Source organism: Odocoileus virginianus, chromosome 25 (genome assembly GCF_023699985.2).
Source record: "Odocoileus virginianus isolate 20LAN1187 ecotype Illinois chromosome 25, Ovbor_1.2, whole genome shotgun sequence".
NCBI lineage: Eukaryota > Metazoa > Chordata > Mammalia > Artiodactyla > Cervidae > Odocoileus > Odocoileus virginianus.
This window is the reverse complement of record NC_069698.1, coordinates 3,415,732-3,439,094: the sequence shown is the minus strand read 5'-3', so window position 1 is coordinate 3,439,094 and position 23,363 is coordinate 3,415,732. Positions and strand designations below refer to the sequence as shown.

At 35.7% G+C, this 23,363-nt stretch overlaps 1 protein-coding gene across 11 annotated transcripts in view; it reads left to right on the top strand.

Moving 5' to 3' along the window:
* DZIP3 (DAZ interacting zinc finger protein 3) overlaps positions 1-23,363 on the top strand; it is a 116,995-nt gene that overhangs the window by 24,620 nt on the left and 69,012 nt on the right. For 10 of the 11 annotated variants that reach the window (XR_011483449.1, XM_070454930.1, XM_070454926.1 and 7 more), the window contains exons 5-12: positions 5,242-5,358; positions 9,936-10,016; positions 11,246-11,370; positions 14,154-14,268; positions 19,517-19,636; positions 20,982-21,083; positions 22,512-22,604; positions 23,294-23,346. Coding sequence is in view for 10 of the 11 variants with exons in the window: in XM_070454930.1 (XP_070311031.1) it covers positions 5,242-5,358; positions 9,936-10,016; positions 11,246-11,370; positions 14,154-14,268; positions 19,517-19,636; positions 20,982-21,083; positions 22,512-22,604; positions 23,294-23,346 (806 nt within the window). In the remaining variant the exon portion in view is untranslated. The remainder of the gene's footprint in view (positions 1-5,241; positions 5,359-9,935; positions 10,017-11,245; positions 11,371-14,153; positions 14,269-19,516; positions 19,637-20,981; positions 21,084-22,511; positions 22,605-23,293; positions 23,347-23,363) is intronic. The other variant, XM_070454932.1, reaches the window with a different exon arrangement.

The following is a 23,363-nucleotide window of genomic DNA, read 5'->3' as shown; positions in this document are numbered from 1 at the left end:
TTCTGACTAGCTGGCTATCCATTGGCCGCTTGTATACTCAGCCATGATCCCTCTTGAGTGCAGTAATTTGCTAGAACAGCTCATAAAACTCAGGGAAACACATTTACCAGTTAATTACATGACAAAGGATGTGATTTATGGAGGATACAGCTGAATAACCACATGAAGAGATACATAGGTCAAGAAAGGGTCTCAAGTTCAGGAACTTGTCTCCTTTTGGAGTTGGGGTTCACCATTCTCCTGGCATCTACAAACTGCAAGTTCTTCAAACCCCATAGTCTTAGAATTTTTACAGGGACTTCATCATGTAGGTATGTTGATTTATTAATTATTAATTTACCTTCCAGCTTCCCTCCCTTCTTTGGGGGTGTGGTGCTAAAAGTTCCAAACTTCTAATCATAGCTTGGTCTTTCTGGTGCCCAAGTGTCCATCCAGGAGCCCACCAAGAGTTACCACTTTAGAGCAAAAGACACTATCTTTCTGTCATCCAGGAAATTCCAAGGGTTTTAGGAGCTCTGTGCTTAGAGTCAAAGACCAAATATTGGCAGGAACTGGGGACAGAGATCAGTATGTGTATTTCTTATTACTTTACAATGACCCTTCCTCCCTCCCTCCCGTCTTTTCTCATTCTCTCTCTCCCTTTCCTCCTTCCGTCCTCTTCCTTCCCTTTCTTTCCTTCTTTCTTTACCACAACAGTGACACTAAGTTCTTGAAACTGTCTTACACCTTATGAAGGGCTTTGGTTTCGGCTTAGACTTTTATTAATTAAATAAATAAAGTTGATGCTAGCCTTTCAAGAATAATAGTAAGGATGTGGGTTAGTAGCTTATAAGGTCTAGGGTTGAATTCTAATAATGGGCAACATACTGTTCTGGAAGAGGGAACTACTTTCAGTTTTCCCAATTTGTAAAATGCTGATGGCTTTTTCAAAAATATAAAATAAAAAGAAAATAATAAGACTTCTGGATTTTTAATGAGATAAATATTCTAGAGAATATATTATTGATTTGCATCTTATAAATAGTTTTTCCAGATAATTTGTGAAGCTTTTGACACAGGATGAGTATCAGTTTGTAAATTAATGAAATTTCCCAAAGTTAAAGAAAATGATTATCTATTCTTTGTGACAGTTAATTGGGGGAAGGAGACAGAACACCATAGGTACCCTGAAAAGGCCACATTTACCTTTTCTGTGAAAGAATATATTATTAATTATTTCCATGAAACAAATTAATACTATTATGATTAAAAATTCATAAAAGCTCTAAAAATATCCAAAGACTTTATGTATGATTATAACCTTAAATGAGGTAATATACCAAAAATATGAATTCTGGTTTGAAATGGGTGGAATAATGCCACTTTTTTCCCTCTCATTTTTTGAAAATCACCTAGAAACCACAGTATGAAATAGAAATCAGTAGGCTTTATTGTATAAACAATAGCCAATTAGAAGGTAAGAATAAAAGAAAAGTACTTCTGATAGCAACAAAAAAAGATAAAATACCCAGGAAAACACTTAAGAAATACACAAGAAATAAATTGGTGTTTCTCAAAAGTTTTTTCTAAGCCACTTACATGAACCTATTCTGACCCCCATACTAGTCCCAAAGAATCAAAATCTTTGGGGGTAGGTCTGGGAATCCATTGTGGCAAGTACCCCGACACATCTATTTTTTCATATTTAAGTTTAGAAATCAATACTATATTGAAACAGTAAGTAAAAATTTCTAAGACTCTATTAAAAAGTAAGATATGAAGACCTGAATGGGAAGCAATAGATGTAGGAAGACACAGTGTGACAGAGATGCCAATTTTCCTGAAATAAAAATTTACAAATATCACAAAATTCCAATAAAAATAGCAAGAGGGTTTTCTATTTACTAAAAGCTAATTCTAAAGTTCAAATCAGAAATTAAAGGAAGACTAGCCAAGAAAATTATGAAAGCATTGTAGAAACAAAAAAGTGCTGGGAGTTTGCCCAGTTTGATGTTAAAACTTACTATGAAGCTCTAATAACTATAAGATTGTGTTACTTGCTCTTGACTCTATAGACAAGTCTGTAAAATAGAAGAGAGATTCCAGAAGTAGACCCAAATATATTCAGAAATTTTGTGTATAAGATAACAAGAATTGATAATACTAAAGGGGGAATGCACCAATTAGTAGTCCCAGAGGGAAATGTTAATACAGCTCTCTTAATAAGTGATAGAACATGAACACAAAGTTAGTAGAACTATAGCAAACTTAGTCTAATTTATTTGGTCTAATTCATTTATGTATATGTAACATTGAACCCAACAGTGACAAAAAATGTATTCTTTTTAAATACACATAGAATATTTACAAAAATTGACCATGTGCTAGTTCATAAAGCAAGTCTTATCAAATTTCAAAGAATCAAAACATGCAGAGCATGTTCTCTAACATTTGTACAATTGATTTAAAAATTGGTTATAGATACACAAACTAGAAAATCGTTGTTCCTAAATTAAGATATATACCTCTAAATCAAGGAACACAGCACATTGGACATTAGATACATTTTGGAACTAAAATATATGAAAAACATGTGTCATAATTTGTGTTATTAGATAAAAGCTGTGCTGCAAGGATTATTTGTAGCTTGAGATGCATGTAGTAGAAAAAGAAGCAAGGTTGAATGCCAGTTATCTAAACAAAATTCAAGAGTTTAAAGAAAGAACAGAAAATTTAAAGCAAAGTTTAAAAAAAGAATAAAAATAGACAAATCTAATGAAACAGAATAAAACAAATGTCTGGTAAGAATGTTAAGAAAAAAGGCAAAAATAACCAAACTCATAAATAAATGAACTTGAACGCTTCAATACAAATTCCATAGTCATCTATTTTGTCTGAAGGGGATTAAGAGATACAGACTTACAGCTGTAAGATAAATAAGTCAAGGGGATATAATATACACCTAAGGAATATAGTCAATAATATTAAAACAAATTTGTATAATGATGAATGGTAACTGGTGTTATTGCAGTCATCATTTTATGAGGATGTCATAAGAAAAATGTCAGATCACTATGTTGTACACCTGAAATATGTTTATTATAACTCAATAAAGCTATTTTTAAATTCTATAGTCATCTAAAGGATAATACAGAATTCTTCTACTTACAATGGCTGCCTGGGTTAGTTTCAGGCAACCTTCTTTTGAGAACTAGAAAAACAAGACAGAATCTTTCTTAGTAATGTTTACTTGTGCTTTTCTTACAGATCACTTAATTCAGCTAGGGACTGAGATGATTCCAGGTTTCACTTCTGTTCTATGAAGTGTCTGTGGCTTACGCCTTGTAGCAGATACTGCCAGTGCCCTGCCCATACTCCTTGGCCCCTTGAATCATTTTGGTATACTCTGGCCAGTCTCTAGTTTTCAATGTCTTCATCTCTACATTTCAGGCTTTTTTTCTGAAACTGCATGCATGCATGCTCAGTCACTCAGTCGTGTCCAGCTCTTTGCAGCCCCATGGACTGTAGCCCAGCAGTCTTCTCTGTCAGTGGGGTTTTCCAGGCAAGAATACTGTGAGCAGGTTGCCATTTCCTAGGATCTACCCAACCCAGGGATTGCACCCACGCCTCCTGAGTCTCCAGCATTGGCAAAAATATTCTTTACCATTGTGCCTGGAACTGCAGAAAGCTATAATTCTCACAGAATTTTAGAGATCTCAAGGAATTAGTACACTCCCTGACCTCAGAAAGCACACCATCAATAAACCTTGGGAATTACTATATAAAAAATCCCATTACCCTCTCACCTTAAGTTGAATAACACTGAGGCTGAATTTTTCAATGGTTTCCTGTTGCATTAACCCTAGTCAGCCACTGTGGTAGCTAGCTTAATAACACACCTTTTAATTTAAAGCCTGCTTTCTCTTCCCTGATTCCCTTCTTCACCCCGCTACCATTGTTCTCTGCGCCTCTCAAATAAACTACTTGCATTCATATCTTTGTGTTAGGGTCTGCTTCCAATTGGAACCAAAAGAGACACTTACTCTAAGGATAAATTTCTTCAGGATTCTAACCAAAAGAATGAGGTGTTTGCCAGGCACACTGTTCCTTGGTAGGTTATGCACTCCCAGTTTCCCTCCCAGCTGCGCAACTTTGCTGAAAGCTTTGTCTAGCATTTCAACCTCTCAGCCATAACTGAATACAGCAGTTGCATTAAGAAAAAAAGTGGCTGCAAAATCAGTCTCTTGTGTCTGGGCCTTCCTCCTCTCTTGCATGTTGGCCCCATAGATTTTAGTGCCTTGGTAGTCCATTGCTTTAAAAAAAAAATTGTACTTTATCCAGCTTTTTAAAGTTCTGATTGAGAGTATTGCTCTGAAACTACCTAAACTGTTTGGCAAAGGTAGAGCTTCAGTGTTATATTTTATATACCTTTTCAGATTCAAGAGATATTCTTGAGTATATGGTTGGATAAATGAGTCTGAAATTCAGATGATAGTTCTGAGCTCAAAATATAAATTTGGAAACTGTCAATGTGTAGACAGTATTTAAAAAGATGATGCTATATTACTTTATCTAGGGAATGTGTTTTGATGGAGAAAATTGAATGTTATGGAGACTGAAGTTAAGTATCTAGTTAGCCTAGGAGAAGAACAGGAAAGTATTGGAAACTGGAAACTGAGTTAAAGTATAGATTAAATTTCCCCTATAGATAGTAGTATATCATTAAACAAAGAATGTAATTTAAGCCAAGCACTTTGGGGTACAAAGCATTGGGGAATGCACCCAAAGATAAGACATACGTCTTCCTTTATTTCATCCATATAAGCAACAAACTATGGTACATAATAACTTATGTATTAACTTGGTTTCAGTTAGATGACAGCATAAGATGGTTTGCCCTGGTGTTGGCATCTTCCTGCTTACTAGAGTTTCAGGGCTGGAAAGAAGTTTTTAGCTGTTAGAGAATAGAAGATATCAGAAGGAAGTGGGATTATGACTCTCCTCTGAAGTAGGAGTGGACATTACCAATTCTTTTGCAAAGTTGGTATTTAGTATTTTGAGGAAGTAGTTATAAAGAAGATTTGTCAAATTACTTAAAAGCAAACAAATATAAGGACAGTTTTATCTAGGTTGTGTGGATTTTTTTAAGGCCTCTTTATTCTTTAGATTTTCTATGATGAGGGTATATTATTTGTTTAATAAAAATAAATGTTGATGTTTGTTGTAACTTAAGGAAATTTTTGACCAAATTATTTTTCACAGAGAGAAGTTGCAGCCAGTAACCAGATCGGGGAGGAAGTTGTGCCTGCTTTGACCTTACGCCTCTTAATAGCACGGCTCGGAGCAGCGCTTAGGGACATCCACGCTACTAATTACACTGTGCGTGTTTTCCTTTGGAAGTCTGAAATAGTGGACTTGGACAACATTTTTCAGTGAGAGAACATCCAGTGTATGCTCATTTTAGGGTATAGGCCAATTTGTATTTTCCTTACTTACCTCTGGAAATACACATAAATTGATTTCTTGCATTTCTCTTGTACTTTCTCATGACCACATCTGTTTAATGAGCCTATTCTAGTTTCCTTTCCTACCATAAAATTGTTCATCTTAAATAGAGAACCTTGAACTAGTATAAATGGGCTTTCCCAGTTAGACATGAAGAGTTATGAACTTCAAAGACTACTTCTTCCTTTCCTCCTGATTAATAGACATCTCCTCTTTTTACTGATATTTCTTTCTTTAATTGAAGTATAGTTATTTTACAGTTTACAGTGTTAATTTCTGTTGTACAGCAAAATTATTTGGTTATATATACATTTTTTAAAATATTGTTCTCCATTATGATTTATCTCAGGATGTTGAATACAGTTCCTTGTACTGTACAGTAGGACCTTTTGTTTATCCTTTCTATATGTAATTCTACTGGTATTTCTGTATTTGTAAAAATTGGAATTTCTATTATCTGTGTAATTTTGTGAGATACAATTGACAAGACATACATTTGAGGTCAAATGATACTTTAGAAATAGAGAAAAATCTGAGGAAGCATAAACATTGTTTCAAAAATAAGAACCAATAGAACAGGACATAAAAGGAAGAGGCAGTTCTTTGAATAATTGGGTCAGTAAAGTAAGCTAAGTTTGCATACAGGTAAGAATATGGATTAGAGTTATCTTCAAGAAAGGACTACCCAGACATCAAACAAAGTAGCCTAAGACACCACTCCCATGTTATAATGGTGTACACAGAGATGGAAAAATGATATTTTTTTAGGACTTTCAGGACAGATTCTAAGAGGTGATATATACTACCCTAGAGGAATTCTGCTGCTGCTAAGTCACTTCAGTCGTGTCCAACTCTGTGTGACCCGATAGACGGCAGCCCACCAGGCTCCCCCGTCCCTGGGATTCTCCAGGCAAGACCACTGGAGTGGGTTGCCATTTCCTTCTCCAATGCATGAAAGTGAAAAGTGAAAGTGAAGTCGCTCAGTCGTGTCTGACTCTTCTTGACCCCATGTACTGCAACCCACCAGGCTCCTCCGTCCATGGGATTTTCCAGGAAAGAGTACTGGAGTGGGGTGCCATCGCCTTCTTTGAGAGGAATTCTAGATGGGGTCAAAAGAGGGAACAAGGAAAAGGGAGTTTGCATCCACCTGTAATCCCAAGAACTTCTGGGACACTGCAGACCTGCTGTTTCTCCTAGTGACCAGGTTGCTAAGCAGTTAAATAAATAATTGTAAAATCAGCATTAATAGATGCTGATTGCTTAGCCTTCTCTAGGCATTACTTCAAAGATGAGTCTTACTGCTAATGGAAAAATTTCCTCTTTTGGTGGCACTTTTGAGCAGAATTAAAATCGTCATGATCAGAGCAGTGTACAACTGTATCCAGATGGCTCTCTGATCCTCAAGGTCTTCAAGGAGAGGTGAAACACCCTTTTAGGAAGTGGCAGTCAGGTGTGGGGGTTGGGGGGGACTGCTGGGGTAACATCTCTATATCCACTTAGTCCTATCACCTGAGATGATCTCCGTTAGTGGGGGGAAGGTACGAAGCAAAGGGCAGGGCATTTGATTAGACCATTTGCATCTTTAAGTTTCTTTATGTTCTAGTTATAGCGTCCCCACATTTCTGCATCTCATCTTGTTCTCAGATGCTTTTTTTGTTTAGAATTGTATGAGCCAAAGGATGTATTGTATTATTTATGAAGCTAGTTTTTTTAAAGTTACAAAACAATAGCTCACACCTGTTAATGTTTGCTATTTAACAAACACTGTTCTAAGCACTTTGTAAGGATTAGCTCATTTACTTTTCACAGGCAGCCCATCTTCTTACTCTCATTTTACAGATTAGAAATTGGGGCATGGAGATTAAATAATTTGCTTAATTAATCAATTAGTGGAGTTAAGATACAAACGCACATAGTCTTGGCTTCAGAGTCTCTGCAGAGACAGGAAGTTTAAGATGGAAGCCAATTAGATGTTTCAGGGGAGTTTGTTTATAACCCTACTTGGTCCATTGACAATAAATATACATGCATATTTCCACTAAAATCAATTTGAAACTGAACTAACCCCAGCCAATTATAAATACATACTGTTGGCCATAAGAAGTGGGCTAGTTGAGGATAGTTAGATCAGTATAAAAAGAAAGCATCTTGTATTCTATAGGTGCTTATAATCCTTATGTGCCTGAAAAAAAATCTTGCTTTTAGTAAAGGGGAAATCTCATGAAAAAAGTCAATGTGACAAAAGATGTGGTTATACTTCAGTCACTATAAAGCTCATGAACAGAATGAGCACTATTTTTCTCCACAGATAATTTATTTTTTAATTTCAAGATAATTTTAGATGTAGAAAAATTGCAAAAACACAATATTGTACAATGCAAAAGTACAGAGAGGTGTTGCTGTGCCCTTCACGCAGTTTCCCCCAGTAGTGACATCCACGTAACAGCAGTGTATTCTCAGAACCGGGACACTGACACTGGTACAGTGTGTGGTGTCAGGAGCCTCCAAGACTCTCACCTTCAAAAGGGCTCATGAGATTCAGTATATAGTTGTACTCACACTGAGATTTATTACAATGACATAGTAAAGATATGCCCAGATCATAAGTGTTAACACACAGGCAGAGCCTAGAGGAATCCATCTTTGGGCATCCTTACGTATTTTCCCTTCCATGAGGGGTCACACAGTACATTCCCTCTTTCCCTCCTTCACAACAAAAACGCAGCAATGTGTGTGTGGTATTTTTGCCCAGGAAAGTCCATTAGAGAATCACTGATGAAGATTTTTACGGAGGGACTTGCCTGGTGACAATGGATAAGAATCTGCCTGCCAGTGCAGGGGACATGGGTTTGATCCCTGGTCCAGGAAGATCCCACATACTGTGGAGGAACTAAGGTCTGAGCAGCTTAACTACTGAGCCTGCCCTCGAGAGGCCTTGAGCTGCAGCCGCTGAAGTCTTTGTGCCTGGATCGTGTGTTCCGAAACAAGAGGACCCACCACAGCAAGAAACCTGCAGAGGCCAGCATAGCACTGCAAATCGATTACCCTCCAATTAAAAAGAAAGTGTGCCCACCACGGTGAAGAATAGCATCCCTACTTGCCGCCACTAGGGAAGGTCTCAAACAACTGTGAAGACCCAGCACAGCCAAAAGGAAAGAAACAAAAAGATTTTTATTGGGGGTTGGTCATGTGGGCATCCTCTGTCTCAAATGTGACAAAGTTCCAGACTCACAGAAGAAACTTCCTGATGTTCAGCATAAGTTGCATCTTTGGCGCAAATAGTCTGAGCACAGTCAACCACCCCTGTTGGAGAACAATGGGAATACTCTTGATATCCAGATTTCCAGACACCAGCGAAGGGTCAGACTTGCAAGCAGGCCTTTCAAAGGGTAACATTCTCAGGCCAGATATGATGAGGTTTTTATGTACAGCTGTGTATAGGTCTCTGCCGTTTTGTCACAAGTGTATATGTTTGTAACCACTGCTGCAATCATGATAAAAGAACTGTATCCTCTCCACGAAAATCTTTTGCTGCCCCTTTGCAGGCAGCAGTCACATAACACCTTTTACCATCCTCGCTCTTCCTAATCCCCAATCTATTTTCCATCTCTGATTCAGCAGAGGCTGTTTTTAAATAAGGGCTTTCCAGATGACACTAGTGGTAAAGAACCTGCCTGCCAATGCAGGAGACAAAAGACGTGCTTTTGAGCTCTGGGTCGGGAAGGTCCTCTGAAGGAGGACGTGAAGGGAATATTTGTGTTTCAATTTTTCATTAAGTAAGTGATAAACTTTGTTTATACTGTTATAACAAAACCACCCATGAACAGTAAAAGCTTCGATAAGAGACCCTTGTGCTTTTTAAGCTGGATGGTAGATGCTTGGCTATTTGTCGTTATCTAGAGTGTTTCTAGGGGCTCCCCTGTGGCTCAGGTGGTAGAAAGCCTGCCTGTAACGCCAGAGGCCTGGGCTCAGTCCCTGGGCCGGGAGGATCCCCTGCTGAAGGAGATGGCAGCTCACGCCAGTATTCTTGCCTGGAGAGTCCATGGACAGAGGAGCCTGGTGGGCGACAGTCCACAGGTTGCAAAAGGTTGGACAACTGAGCGACTAACATAACAACAGAATGTTCCTACACCTAAAATACAATGAGAAAAAGAGAGAGTTAGAATTTTTTGGAAAGTTTTAGTGGAATAAATACTCTTGGCATTTGCTTTTATTTTCTTTGCTCAAACTATAATGTTTTATTTTGAAATTGTTAACTGTCTTTCTTCTGGGTCTAATTATTAAATACATCTAAAATGAATTCTGTAGTGATTATTAGATGATTGATAATAAAATGATAATTTAGCTCCTTTTAATAGTTATTAAATAGGCCTAGGGTATTTAATAAAACTTTCTATACTAAGAAGTGGCATAGTCTAAATAATCAACTAAGGTACATTTTATCTTTTTAGGCACATCAGATTAATATTGGTTATTACCTGACATTACTGTTTTTGTATGGAGTAGCCCTCACTGAAAGAGGAAAGAAGGAGGTATGTAGCATGTGTTATTTGTCCATTCAAATAAATCTTTTCACATACTTTGACTTCATTTTAGTAAGTTAAAATGTGGATTTTTTTAAAAATTCTCTAAAAACTGAAACCATTCCATGACTTTTCTGTCATGTATTTAAGATATAGAGTAATTCTGCCAGAGACTATATTGTGAAACTAAAAATATTGATAAGATAAACTTAATGTAAGCGTATAGCCTTCAAATACTTACCATTTGTATAAAACAGAAAATTTTGTTTAGCTTGTTTCACTTACACATTTTAGTCCATTTTCTAGTGTGTTAGTGTGGTTTAATCTCTCTGGTTTTTATCTTACCCTCTTACATAAAATATGAATTTGACCTCAGTTCTTCATCAAATAAAGTGCAAAAGTGAAACTCTAGGAGTTAACTGGGTTATTTTTAAGGGTCCTTACAAATTTAACATTTTCTTTTGCTTATTTTTAATGATTTCTCAATTTCAGCCTTGATATCTCTTTTACTTTTTGTACTCTTAAATTTAACTCTCTTCTTGGCTTCATAAATAAGTCTAACTTGTTAATTAGGTGAAGTAGAATTTATAAGCACCAAACTGAAAACATTTCCAGTTTAAATAATTTCACATAGTGCTAATTATTGTTTAGTGTGTTGTGCTAGAGGATGTTTTAAAACGATGCCATGCAGCACTTTTTTTCCCTCAGGGAGATTGGGGCCATTGTGCCTATTCTAATAATAGTAACTGAAACATTTATTAGAACTGATTCTGACCTGTACTTCTATACCTATATTGCTTATAAACAAGATGATCCTTCCCCAAAAGAGACTATATGTGTGGTCAAAAAGTCACTTATTTACTATTTTAAAAATTAGGAAGATTGGCGCTCTGATTAGGAAAAAAAAAATTAGAAAGAATTATGTTCCCATAGTCATTAGAAGAGCCCTTATTTTTGTTGGTAATATTTGTCAGTTTTAGACATAAAGATTATTATTTTAATGTTTCACTTTGAAACACTAAACATCTTAAGTTCTTTTGTAACTGTTTTATTAAGCACTAAGTACATTTTTATGGGATCATATACAGAGATTCTACAAATAGAGATGTGAATAAATGACCAAATGACTGAATCAGTATTAAAGCTGCTCTATCTTCTTTAGTTTGGCGAATAATTGTTTATTGTAAAAGGAGAAAATAATTTTTATATCAACCAAACCTAATTTTATGTTACTACAGGATTATATAGAAGCTGAGAATAAATTTCTAGTGATGAAGATGGTGATCCAAGAAAATGAAATTTGTGAAAACTTTATGTCATTAGTTTATTTTGGCCGTGGTTTGCTTCGATGTGCTCAGAAGAGGTAAGAATTTTAATTAATGGGTAGTTCTTGCCTGTTAACTTTCAGCATTATGTAATGGACAGTATACCAGGGATCGTGACATTTGTGCTCTATTGATTCTTTCTCTGTCACTGATTCTGTAGACCATTTCATTAATGTACTTGAGAATGTTAAATATAAAATTTAACAGGCCATGGCAATAAAAGGTGGTATAGCATAGGCATTAGGAACATAGACTTTGGAGTCTGATAGGCCGGTTCAAATACATTTTATACCACTTACCTGATATACGACCCTAGGAAATTTAGTGTTGCTAAGCCTAATCTTTGGAACTAATAACAGTACCCACCTCATAAGGTAATTAACATAGTGCTCTGGACACAAAACTACTATTCTTATTACATAATTAATAATTATAGTAATTAATATTATTACCACTTGGAATGGCTGTTTAAGTTATAAATGAGCTTATAACACATTGAAAGTGTCCCAGTTCTGAGTCGAGGAGTATTGGGTATTACATGGTTAGGTACAGAGGAATGTATATGGGCTATCTGTTCACTTCCCATGTGTATGTTGTTTAGTCACTAAGTCATAGCTAACTCTTGTGGAACTGCATGGACTGCAGCCTGCCAGGCTTATCTGTCCATGGGATTTCCCAGGCGAAAATAGTACAGTGGGTTGCCATTTCCTTCTCCAGGGGATTTTCCCGACTGAGGGATTGAACATGAATCTCCTTCTTGACAGGGAGATTCTTTACCACTGAGGCAACAGGAAAGCCCTCTAATATGTATATCCTTAGCCATTTGTAGAATCAATCATTCATTTTATTTCTAAGCATTTATTATATATTAGAGACTGCTCTAGGTGTTAGGGGTAAAATGGTTTACAAAACAGTTTCTTTCCTCATTTAACTGACAGTATAGTGAAGCTTTGTAGACCTTAATCAAATAATCAGTTATTTAAATAATCAATTATGAAATGTGATAAAGAGCTATGAAGGAAAATATAATAAAGAATTAAAGTCCTTGTTGGAACCTCAGTGTGTTTCTTGGGAATCAGAAGTCTCCTTGAAGAAATAATGTTTGGCTGAGATCTGAAGGATGAATTAGGAAAAATTTACTTATGCAAATCCTTATGAAGGATTACTGCTGGGCCCAGCTGTTGAATCCCTAAAAGCATCACTTAATATGGTAGTTCCTTGATTCTTAGAAAGGCTGATCTTCCATCCTCTGGCGTGCTTGGTTTTTATTATCCAGAAGACGTCCTGCTTCCTGTTTATTAGCATGATGTCCTTAATGTAGTTTGCCACTGGATATTTCACGAAAGTCAGGATAATCAAAATCCCTTTAATACTGTGGAGAGAATTAACACAGCTCTGAGTCAAAGAGTCTGGACCGCTGTCCTTCCTTCAGATATGTGAACTACTGCTTATTTTCTTTATTGATGGACATCGAGAACCCATTTTCCAAATCACTGACACTAGAAAACCCAGTCGTCTGGCAGCAGCATGTCCTTTCGCCGCTGGCCTGCAGAGAACAGCCCACCACTGGGCTGCTCCCGGTGTCCTCCTTACTCTGTTTCTTCACTGCATTGATGAAACGGAGTGTCCTCTGGGCCTTTCTAGGCTACCCTGTCTCGTGGTGGAGTCAATGGTGTCATGTCCATCCTACCATCGTTTCCTCCCTGACCTCTCTTGAATACTCTGCTAAGAGATTTTCTACGTTTTCATCTCTGTTACTATCATAGAGGCCATTGGTTGTGTCCAGGCTTCAAGTAGCCTCAGCAACATGTTAGGATTGGCTTTGCATGTCCTTGCATTCAGTAAATGCTGAGTTATGGGAGAATTGCCCCCTATCAGTATACATTTCCCTACCCAGCTATATATTTGACCATTGGTTTAGCTCTCTTAAGATCCATTCCCAGACACATTCCTGCCTCTGCATAGTAATGAAAGTACTGAAGTCTGCAGTGCTTATGGTGAACAAGCCTTTTCTTCCTCTTTTTTCACTTGAGCTTTGCTTGTACCCAGTCCTAGATTTTTCAGTCTTTAGGCAATGAGCAGAGATAGGGGAGGACTTTGAGAAGGAAGAAGAGCATCATCTTTTGGGACATGTACCTCAGATGAGGTACTGACATTTGCATGGTCTCCTCGTTCCATATCAGAGTCCTAATAGTATAATAGTCCTGTTGAGACTATGCTTTTGGTTTTTGCTGTTGTTCTATCCTTGTGATTAAATACTGGGTCTTATTTTCAGCATGGTCTGCCTTTATGTTTAGAGTTGGTCAGATTTCTTTAAATGTTACCATAGAAGCCTTTTAGCTTTCACGGAGTACCCTTAGTTGATAGTAGTAGCCACTTTCTTCCACTGTGTTGTTAAATCTGGGCCTGATTTTCAGCACAGATTATCTTTATGGCCGTCAGAGCTGAGGGTCTCTATAAAGGCTGCCCTCGAGGCCTCTGTCTTTCGTTGTGTCCTGAGTCAGTCATTGGCTGACCTGTGCCTGTCATTCTCTTTCTTCATGGCTTCCAGGACAGTAAACAAAAGCCAGCCAACTCTACAACCCCTTTAATTACCATGGCCCCATACTGTTCAAGCTTGAGCTACTACATAGTCTATCACCTGTATTTCATCCCAATCTACTACAGGTGAGACTCCTAGTGTTTGTATTTTTGTAGCATGCTGAACATTATTATCCTACTTACACACACACACATACACACACAAATGGGTTGCTTATTGTCTAATTGGTAAGCTAATTACACAGTGTTGTTCAAATTAACCTTTTAAAATGCTTTGCAGATATAATGGAGGACTGCTGGAGTTTCACAAAAGCTTACAAGAAATAGGAGATACAGATGATCATTGGTTTGATATAGATCCTACAGAAGATGAAGATTTACCTACAACTTTTAAAGTAAGAAATTCTTTAAGAGTAACATTTAATCTGTGGCCAGTCAGAATCATCTTTGATAAAGTGCAGTTTATGCTATGTCATTCTATAGCAAGCATATTCCTTTATTGGGCATTCGCTTTTTGTATGAGAAAACTTTGATTCCATTATCTGGTACAGAATGTGAGTATGATTCAACAAGTAGAGACAAGTGAAGTGGATGTGTTAGCATTTCCAGATAACAAGAAGATTAAAAGTTGTACTAGTTCAATACTTCACATGGCTAGAGATAAATGTAAGTTAACTTCTTTTTTCTAATTATATTTGCCATTGTTTTGTTGTTGATTTAAATTTTAAAAGTATTAAATGGTCACTTCAGAAAACTTTAAAAATGTGAAAATGCCAAAGATAAAAGTAAAATTCACCCATATATTCCTTCAAATGGCAAAACTATTGTTAGAATTTTCATTTGTGTCTTTCCATATACACATGTATAAACACTTTTTATTTTTAGTAAATTGGTGTGATGTTATATACATTGATTTATAGTATAAAAAATATACTATTGTAAATTTGCCAGCAAATAGGTTATTGTATATTGAAAGTATAATTTTTCATAGTCTATCATAAACTGCTTTAACTTGGTTAACCAATTCCCTGGTATTGAATATTTAGTTTATGCTGAACATTCTAGTTTTTTAGTATTAAGAAAAGTGATCTTTTTTTATTTCTCACATCGTTGCCTTAGTGTAAATTTCTAGAGGTGGAATTGTGAAGTGTTTACACACTTGTATAAGTTATTTATGTGTTTCTACATTTCCTCCCAGAAAGTTTGTCCTGATTTATATTCTCAAGACGGAGTATAAGAATTGCTCTTTGTCCTCCCGCGCTTAGCCGCTCAGTCGTGTCCGACTCTTTGCGACCCCACGGACTGCAGCCCGCCAGGGTCCTCTGTCCATAGGGATTCTCCAGGCAAAAATACTGGAGTGGTTGCCATGCCCTCCTCCAGGGGATCTTCCCGACCCAGGGATGGAACCTAGGTCTCCCACACTGCAGGCGGATTCTCTACCATCTGAGCCACCAGGGAAGCCCACGCTCTCTGGATATTCTTTACATTTTGGGTAATTTTTACCCATCTAATAGCCATATTGGTCACTTTTTATTTGTTTAATATGAAAATAGCTACATTAGGCTTCTCTTGGTTAACATTTGAGTGAGGTATCTTATTCCAAACTTTTACTTTAAACCTTATATTTTAGCTGACTTTAAAGCCAAATGCATTCCTCAAATTAAAGAGGGATGTTTCATAAAAATAAGAAATTCAATTTTTCTAGGAATCGTTAACAACTCAAAAGTTTCTATGTACCTAATAATATAGCCTCAACATACTTGTGTGACAAAAACTGGTAGAACTAAAAGAACTAGAAGACTTCCTAGTGACAGTGGAATATTTTAATATACCTCTCTCAGTTATCAATAGTATAAGCAAGATAATCTTTGGTGTTTGGTGAGATAATAATATGTCTTGTAACTTTGACTTAATATATTAAGGTAGTAATTTTATGCATTTAAAAAAAATATTGAATTTCTGTGTTTACCTGAAGCAGCCCTTATTTTGGTCTTGGTTGTTTTTCTCCTATTCCTTCTCCTTTTAAAATATTTTTGTTTCTTACCCAAATTTTATTTTTGTTTTATGCCCGCTAGTACATGTATACAGTTTGTCAAGTATATTAAAAGATTTCAACAGTCTGTGGTTCATCATTTCTAATTGTAGTTTCTGACTATAGGTAACTTCTTTCAACCCTCTAGGCATTTTCCTTTGATACTAACCTGTACTTTTAAAAAGCTGTACCGCTGTTTAAAAAATATTCTCCGTCTTAGGTATCATCTTTTGATTTCCTACTGTGGAAGATGAGGGTTTATTAATTTCCTTATACATCTCCTTCACACACACACTTCCCATTCCTCATTCTATTAATAGTTACATGTTTTTATTAAATTGGCTTTAGAGTTTCTCTGTATTTCTGGGGATACCCTTGCCCCTCTCCTGTGTAAATCCCCTGTTGGATTAAGTTTTCTTCTTTCTAGGTGTACTCCCTTGTTTTGGGTGAGTAGCTTTCATCCGGCAGCTTCCTAGAAAGGGAGCTTAATGGGAGATAAATTTTTTGAGACCTTTCAAGTCTCAAAATAATTTATACTTTGTACACTTTACTTGTATCTTGCCTGGGTGTAAAATTATAGGTTGAAAATAATTTTCCTTTAATTTTAAAAATTATGTTTCTATTATCATTTAGCTTCCAATAATAGTACTTTTGAGATATTTGATGTCATTCTGATTCTCAGTCTTTTGCTTGTAACCTGTTTTATTTTTTTCTTTCTGGGAATTTTTAGGATATTCTGTATATCCCTAGTGTTCTGAACTTATTTATTTTTTTTTTGGTGCTAGGACATTTTATTTTTTTGATAATTTCTTCTTCATTTTCTCTTTTCTTTTTGAGATGTTTGTTATTCAGCTGCTTGACATCCTGGACTGAATTTCTGACTTTGTTATTTCTATGCTCATTTTTATTTTTTGTCTTTTCTACTTTGTAGAGATTTTCTTAACTTCATCTTTTTGCATAGAGCTAGTATTCAGCCAGTATACACTAGTGCTATCATACTAGTTATTATAATATTAGAATATTTCCATACTACTTGGAAAATAGTTTCTGCCTCAAAAGTAGTTTGGGTAACCAGCTGCATTCCAGATGCCCTGTACTCTTTCCCAGCCCTCTCTCCCCATACTTCTCTAACATTCAGTAACTAAAGGTTTAATGTCCAGTAGAGCAGAGTGCATTCATGATCCTGGCTCTGGCTCTAGGTGAGCATGTTCTTATCTGTTTTCATTGGTGCCTATGCCTGTCAGCCCACCAAAAGTTCTACTTCCCAGACATTGTGATTCGTTTTTAAAGGAAACTTAGAGGGCTGGCCTGTACCCTTTATCTGGCATTGACAAATTCCAGGTGAGTACCACCAGAGGCCTGCCTTATCTTCATGTGTCTCCTGCGATGAACTTACCCTATTGGAAGAAGATCATACTTATAGAGATGTTGGCACCCTTGTAGAGTGGTGACCTTCATATCGTTATTATTTTCAACATGATTGTTGTTTCTATCCTTCTGTTGAATTTTTAATTTCCATGATTATTTCAGCTACCATCTACCAAGAGTTTTCTTGTTATGAATGTTCCTTTTTCTAAAAAAATAATATCCTGTCCTTTTTTCATGCATTTGAGATGTGAATGTTAAAGGTAGATGTTAACCGGATCATTTGAGGCTTTATAAATAGTGGGGTGTTATAATTAAATTATAGTAAAGTATGGTTTATAGAATTTAGGACTCTGAATAGTTTCTGTATTTATGGTAAAGGAGGAGTTAATAAAATAGTTGCAAATTGTAATCAGTGTTTTAAAGAAAAACAAGGGACTGGGATAGAGAAAATGGAGGAAATGTAGAACACACTTATATACCTACACGTATCCATATTTATATGTATACATGCATAAATGTGTATGTGTGTCTATGTGTAGTGCTTAGGAAAGGCCTTTCCAGGAGGTGATACTTAAGTTGGAAGCACAAGACTACTGATGGAACTAGCTCTTTAAAGAGTAGGGGAACGACTTTCTAGGTAAATAGAATTGAGTGGGAAAAGGCCCTCAGGCCTTGAAGAGCAAGTTTGAGGAACTGCAAGTATAAAACCTTGTGAATTTTATAGGGAGTGAGGCTAGAGATGAATTTGAAGAGATGAGCCAGCGATGGATAGGTATAATGGGTTCAGATGCTGCAAGTTCTGCAGAACCTTGAGGTCAGTCTTAATAAGGCAGTGGGAAGGTAGGTAGGTAGTGGGAAGCCACTGAAGAGTTTCAAGCAAGAAACTGACACGATCTTTGCTGCTTTGTAGAGTGCTTTGGAGCATAGCAGGCAGGGATGAGGGAGACCAGTTAGGCAGTTGTTACAGTCAGTAATTTAGGTAAGACAGGGAATGGTACTAATGGAGAGAGAATTAGAAAAAGTTACAATATATTTTGGGAGAAGTCTCAACAGTATTTGCTTATATATTGCATGTAAAATGTGATGGAATAACTATGTGATGGATGACTTCAAGCCTGCTGGTTGAAAGCTAAATCGATTGTGGTAGATGTGCTTGATGTAAGTTCCATGAGGACTAAGTATATATTGACCTTCTAAGTTCACTGCTGTATCCTTAACATCTAACATTTCCTAGCATTCCCAACAACCTAGTCCATAACAGGCAATCAGTAAATATTTATTGAATGAGTGAATATCAATGACTGGGGCAGAAAATAAGAAGTAAGGAACAAGCAACAGATTTGGTGGGCAACTCAGTAGATCAGTATTGAACTATTAAGCATTAGATATGTGAAACGACAGTAGCTATATACATACCATGAGTCCTGTCCTTTTATTTCACCATCTGCACTTACTATTGGCTGTCCTCATAGGATATACTGCTTTCATATGGATAGGTCTTTGGATGCTTCTTCTTTATTTCTTGACGTTTAAAAATTTCTAGTTGATTTGGTTAAAATGTTTTTATTCTTCATAAAATTCTGAATGTCATTAAACAAATGTTATGAATGCCGACCTGAGGCATAAAATAGTCTATAGAGGTTTACTTTATCATGGCATATACCCTCAGTATGTGTGGGTATGTCTCTCTAAGGGGTAGTATTAAGGACTTGTTAACTTAGACTTGATAATATGTTTCACAGCCTTTAGCCAGCATTTTAAATTATGGAAATTGCATTCAAAGTTGTAACTCTGAACACTGGAAACATATTTCTGGTCCTGCCCATTTTGGCTGAGCAGCCTGTTGCACCAATACAGTGGTACCACTGCCAACATGGTGTCTTGGGGGCCAGTTCTAGCAGGGACTCTCCTGGGTTTCCAACAATTTGTTGTTTCTCTGTATCTGTATCAGAGAAAGTAATTCTTGTTAGGAACCCACTGGCTGCTTTGAGTTAGAATGGAATATAGATGTATAGCTTCGAATATAGACTTTTTTCACATTCTCTGTGTTTATATTCAGTAAGAAATTTAATATTTCATGTTTAGGGCCCTTATGTGTATTGTTTACTTTGAATGAGGGAAATAGGTTCTATAACTATTTTAAAAAAATCTTCAAAAAAGGATATGAAATGAACCTATAACTTAATATAAATGTGTGGCCTTTTTATTACTGATTCATAAGATTTTTTATTTTTAAAATTTAGGACCTTCTTAATAATTTCATCAAGACAACTGAGAGTAATATAATGAAGCAGACCATTTGCAGTTATCTAGATTGTGAGCGATCTTGTGAAGCCGACATTTTAAAGAACACCAATTATAAGGTACTATAATTATCAATAAACTGTTTTAAAAATGTAATAGTAAAATTAAACTTAGGTGAAAATTATTATATTATCATTCATCAAAATACTCTTTAAAAAGTACTTCATTTATTGTTCATAGACTTTTTGATAGCAGCCATTCTGATTGATGTGAGATGGTACCTCACTGTGGTTTTGATTTGCATTTCTCTGATAATGAGTGATGTTGAGCATCTTTTCATGGCTGATTCATGTCAATGTATGGCAAAACTGCTACAATATTGTAAAGTAATTAGCCTCCAATTAAAATAAATGCTTTTTTTTAAAAGTACTTCATTTAATTACAGAAAAATGCAGTTGAGAAGTTGTTTGACTCTCAAAAATCTCAAAAGCTTAGATTCCTTGTGATCAGGAATTATTTATATCCTGTGAGTCTATAAAAAAATGAATTGGCGCAGAGCCCTTGTTTGAGTTTCCTGAGCCATGCCGCAAATTCCCGTAGACTGTCTATTTTACATATGGTAACATAAGTTTCCTTGCTACTCTCCATCCATCTCACCCTCTCCTCCCCTCTCCCCATCTCCATAAGCCTGTTCTCTGGGTCTCTTTCTCCACTGCTGCCCTGTAAATAAATTCTTCAGTACCATTTTTCTAGATTCTGTATATATGCACTAGAATATGACATTTATCTTTCTCTTTCTGAATTACATCACTCTGCTGTCTGGCTCAGGAAACCCAAACAGGGGCTCTGTATCAATCTAGTGGGGTGGGATGGGGTGCGAGATGGGAAGGAGGTTTAAAAGGGAGGGGAGATATGGATACCTTTGGCTGACTCAGGTTGAGGTTTGACAGAAAACAGTAAAAGTCTGTAAAGCAATTATCCTTCAACAGTAAATGTTTAAAAATGAATTGGCTTTGCTAGGCTTTTGCAACATTCACAAGCGCAGTATCTCAGGAGCTGTTTGTCACCAATGTAGCGATTTAAGGCCTGGTGACTGAGGACCAAGGGGTGTTGGGGAATAATGCTATGGAACTGGGGCTGAAGGAAAAGAGAAATGTAAAAGTTCTGATGAAGTGGGGCAGATAGCATGTTCATCTACAAAGGTCACTCACTGAGTTTCTGATATTTTGTTGTATGCAGCATATGAAAAATATTAATCAACTTATTCAAATTATTGCCTATTTTTTGTCTTTAATGATATAAAAATGATTTATATAGTTCTTTGATTACCAGTGATCTGTTGATAAATTTTCAATGTCATGTAAAACTCATCTAGTTATAGAATAATAAAAAGTGACTTAAGGTGATATTTTCTTTATTTACGTTGATTATTATTTCTTATCAACAGTTTTTTCTCTTTTCCAGGGATTTTTTCAGTTAATGTGCAGTAAGAGCTGCTGTGTTTACTTCCATAAAATTTGTTGGAAAAAGTTCAAGAATTTAAAATATCCAGGTGAAAATGATCAGGTATTATATTTGTACTTCCTTTAAAACTTTACTAGAGCATATCCTCTTCTGCTCTTTCCTGCTTTTTTCTTCTTTCCCCTTCATTTCTTTCTGTTCACTTCCTTCCTCTTCCTTTCTTGCTCCATTTTTCTTTCCCTATTCTCTCTGATACTTTTCTCCTCACTATTTGGTCATCATTACCATTTATTAAATAGGTCTTTGTAGGAAATTCACATAAAGGACATAAAATCAAAGAATAGAATTGCTTAATAAAAAGAAAGGACAAATGTATAGTTTTAAGGGTAGAGAACAGTGATAAATTTTATAGTCTTCAAAAATATATCTGTTATTGGGAATTCCCTGGCAGTCCAGTGGTTGGGGCTTGGTGCTTTCACTGCCAGCCCTCGGCTTCAGTCTCTGGTAAGGAAACTAAGACCCCACAAGCTGCACGGTGTGGCCAAAAAAAAAAAAAAACACCAACAGAAGACCTTCAAAATATATTTGTGTTATTTATATTTGTCTAAAATCATATAACTAAATTGGAATTTTTCCACTGAAATTAAAGTAGAAATTGAACACCTGTGTCTATGTTAATTACTCTTTATTCTTTAATGAGGTAATGGCCATAAGTTGGGTCTATAATGTTTAATTCTAAAGTGTTTACATTGTGGAAACCACAGAAAATACTTATAAAGCAATTGTATATGGAGTTGAATGTTCTGAGTTCAGGTCCAGATTGAGCCACTTAGTAGGTTTTTTTTTACACTAGGCTGAAACTCATTTTTCTAAGCCATAAAGTGAGGGTAGTAATACCTACTTTATAAGGTTGTGAAGATTAACAGATAAACTTGTACATTGTAAAAATCATTATATAAGGCATAGTTATTCATTTTTTAAGCAGTATGTAAATACTTTTCACTTTCTTTGATTGTTAGGGCAATCAGTATTACTCAACTTTAGAAAGACAAGCAAAAGAAAACTAAATAAATTAACCAGAGGAAATAACAAGATCAGGATCAGAGGACTCAAATTTTTAATCTTTGTTTTCCACTGGAATCTTCACTTATCTAATAGAAATTCATTATTTCTTTTTGCACTTATTTAATTTGTATATTTTGCTTGAAGTTGCTTTCACTGGAGCATCAAATTCATTTTCGTTTATGATGTAACTATATAAAGATTTTAAATATTAATAGAAATGATGAGAGAGAAAAGTGTGATCATACATTTTAAGTAGGAAATCCATTGGTACAAGAAATGGACTATCTTTGAACAACTAACTCTCAAGTGTTTGTTCACATCTTTTGTTTTACTGTCTAGCAATATTTCCTTCTAAATTTATATAAATATAATCAGTTTTGCACATCAGTGGGTTTTTTCTATTTTTATTGTTCATATTATTTTATCTATTGAAAATTTATTGTTGTTTTCTATTGATAAAATTTATAGAGTTTTAGTGGAAAAAAATGTTTAAAGGAAGGATGTACGGGTGACATGGTAAGGATGCTACAGTGTGAGGTACCTGGAATTGTCAAAATTTTGGTGAGTAACTTTCTCTTGTTTTTCTTGCTTTTCTTCACTGGAATGATGTTTTTGACTTGGAACAGATTTGGGAATTGTAATAATAGTAGCCTAGTCATATTCTCTTTTATGGTGACTAAGCTCTCTAACATTTTGTTGCATTGATTTCTCTAAAGTAGTATTTAAGTGCGACTTAAAAGCAAAAAAATTTTAAAAATAACACACACACACACACACAGAAACTGACAAAACAGGCCATGACTATACCAGTGAGGAAAGTCTCTCATGCACAGAGGATGATAATCTAATTCTGCTACATGTATGCTTAAAAATAATTTCAGAGTTTCTGAACCCTTTATAGTCTTGGTTTTGCTATTTCATTTTAATAAAATATCTTCTTGATTTTTCAGTTTATCAGTAAGTAAACCAAAATTTTAAAAATGTGTATATATATTATATTTAGGTATGATCTTCTTTTTTAGATTTGGCATTTAAATCCTATGGTGATATAAAGTAGAAATGGTTTTTAAGGTCAGCTCTACTATTTGACTAAGATTGTTTATAGCTTGTTTCTTCTATTTTATTTGTTGTATGTTCACTATAGTTTCATTCTCACTGTCTTCTTTCAAACATTAAGGCTAAGAAGTAACACTAAAGAATTTTGAAAATTGAACTACTTTAGGGCTTTTTTTTTCCCCCATCACTTGCAGTTTGAAGTTGTGAGAAAGGATGAATATATAACCATTGAAAATTTAGGAGCAAGGTAAGTTTCAAATTAAA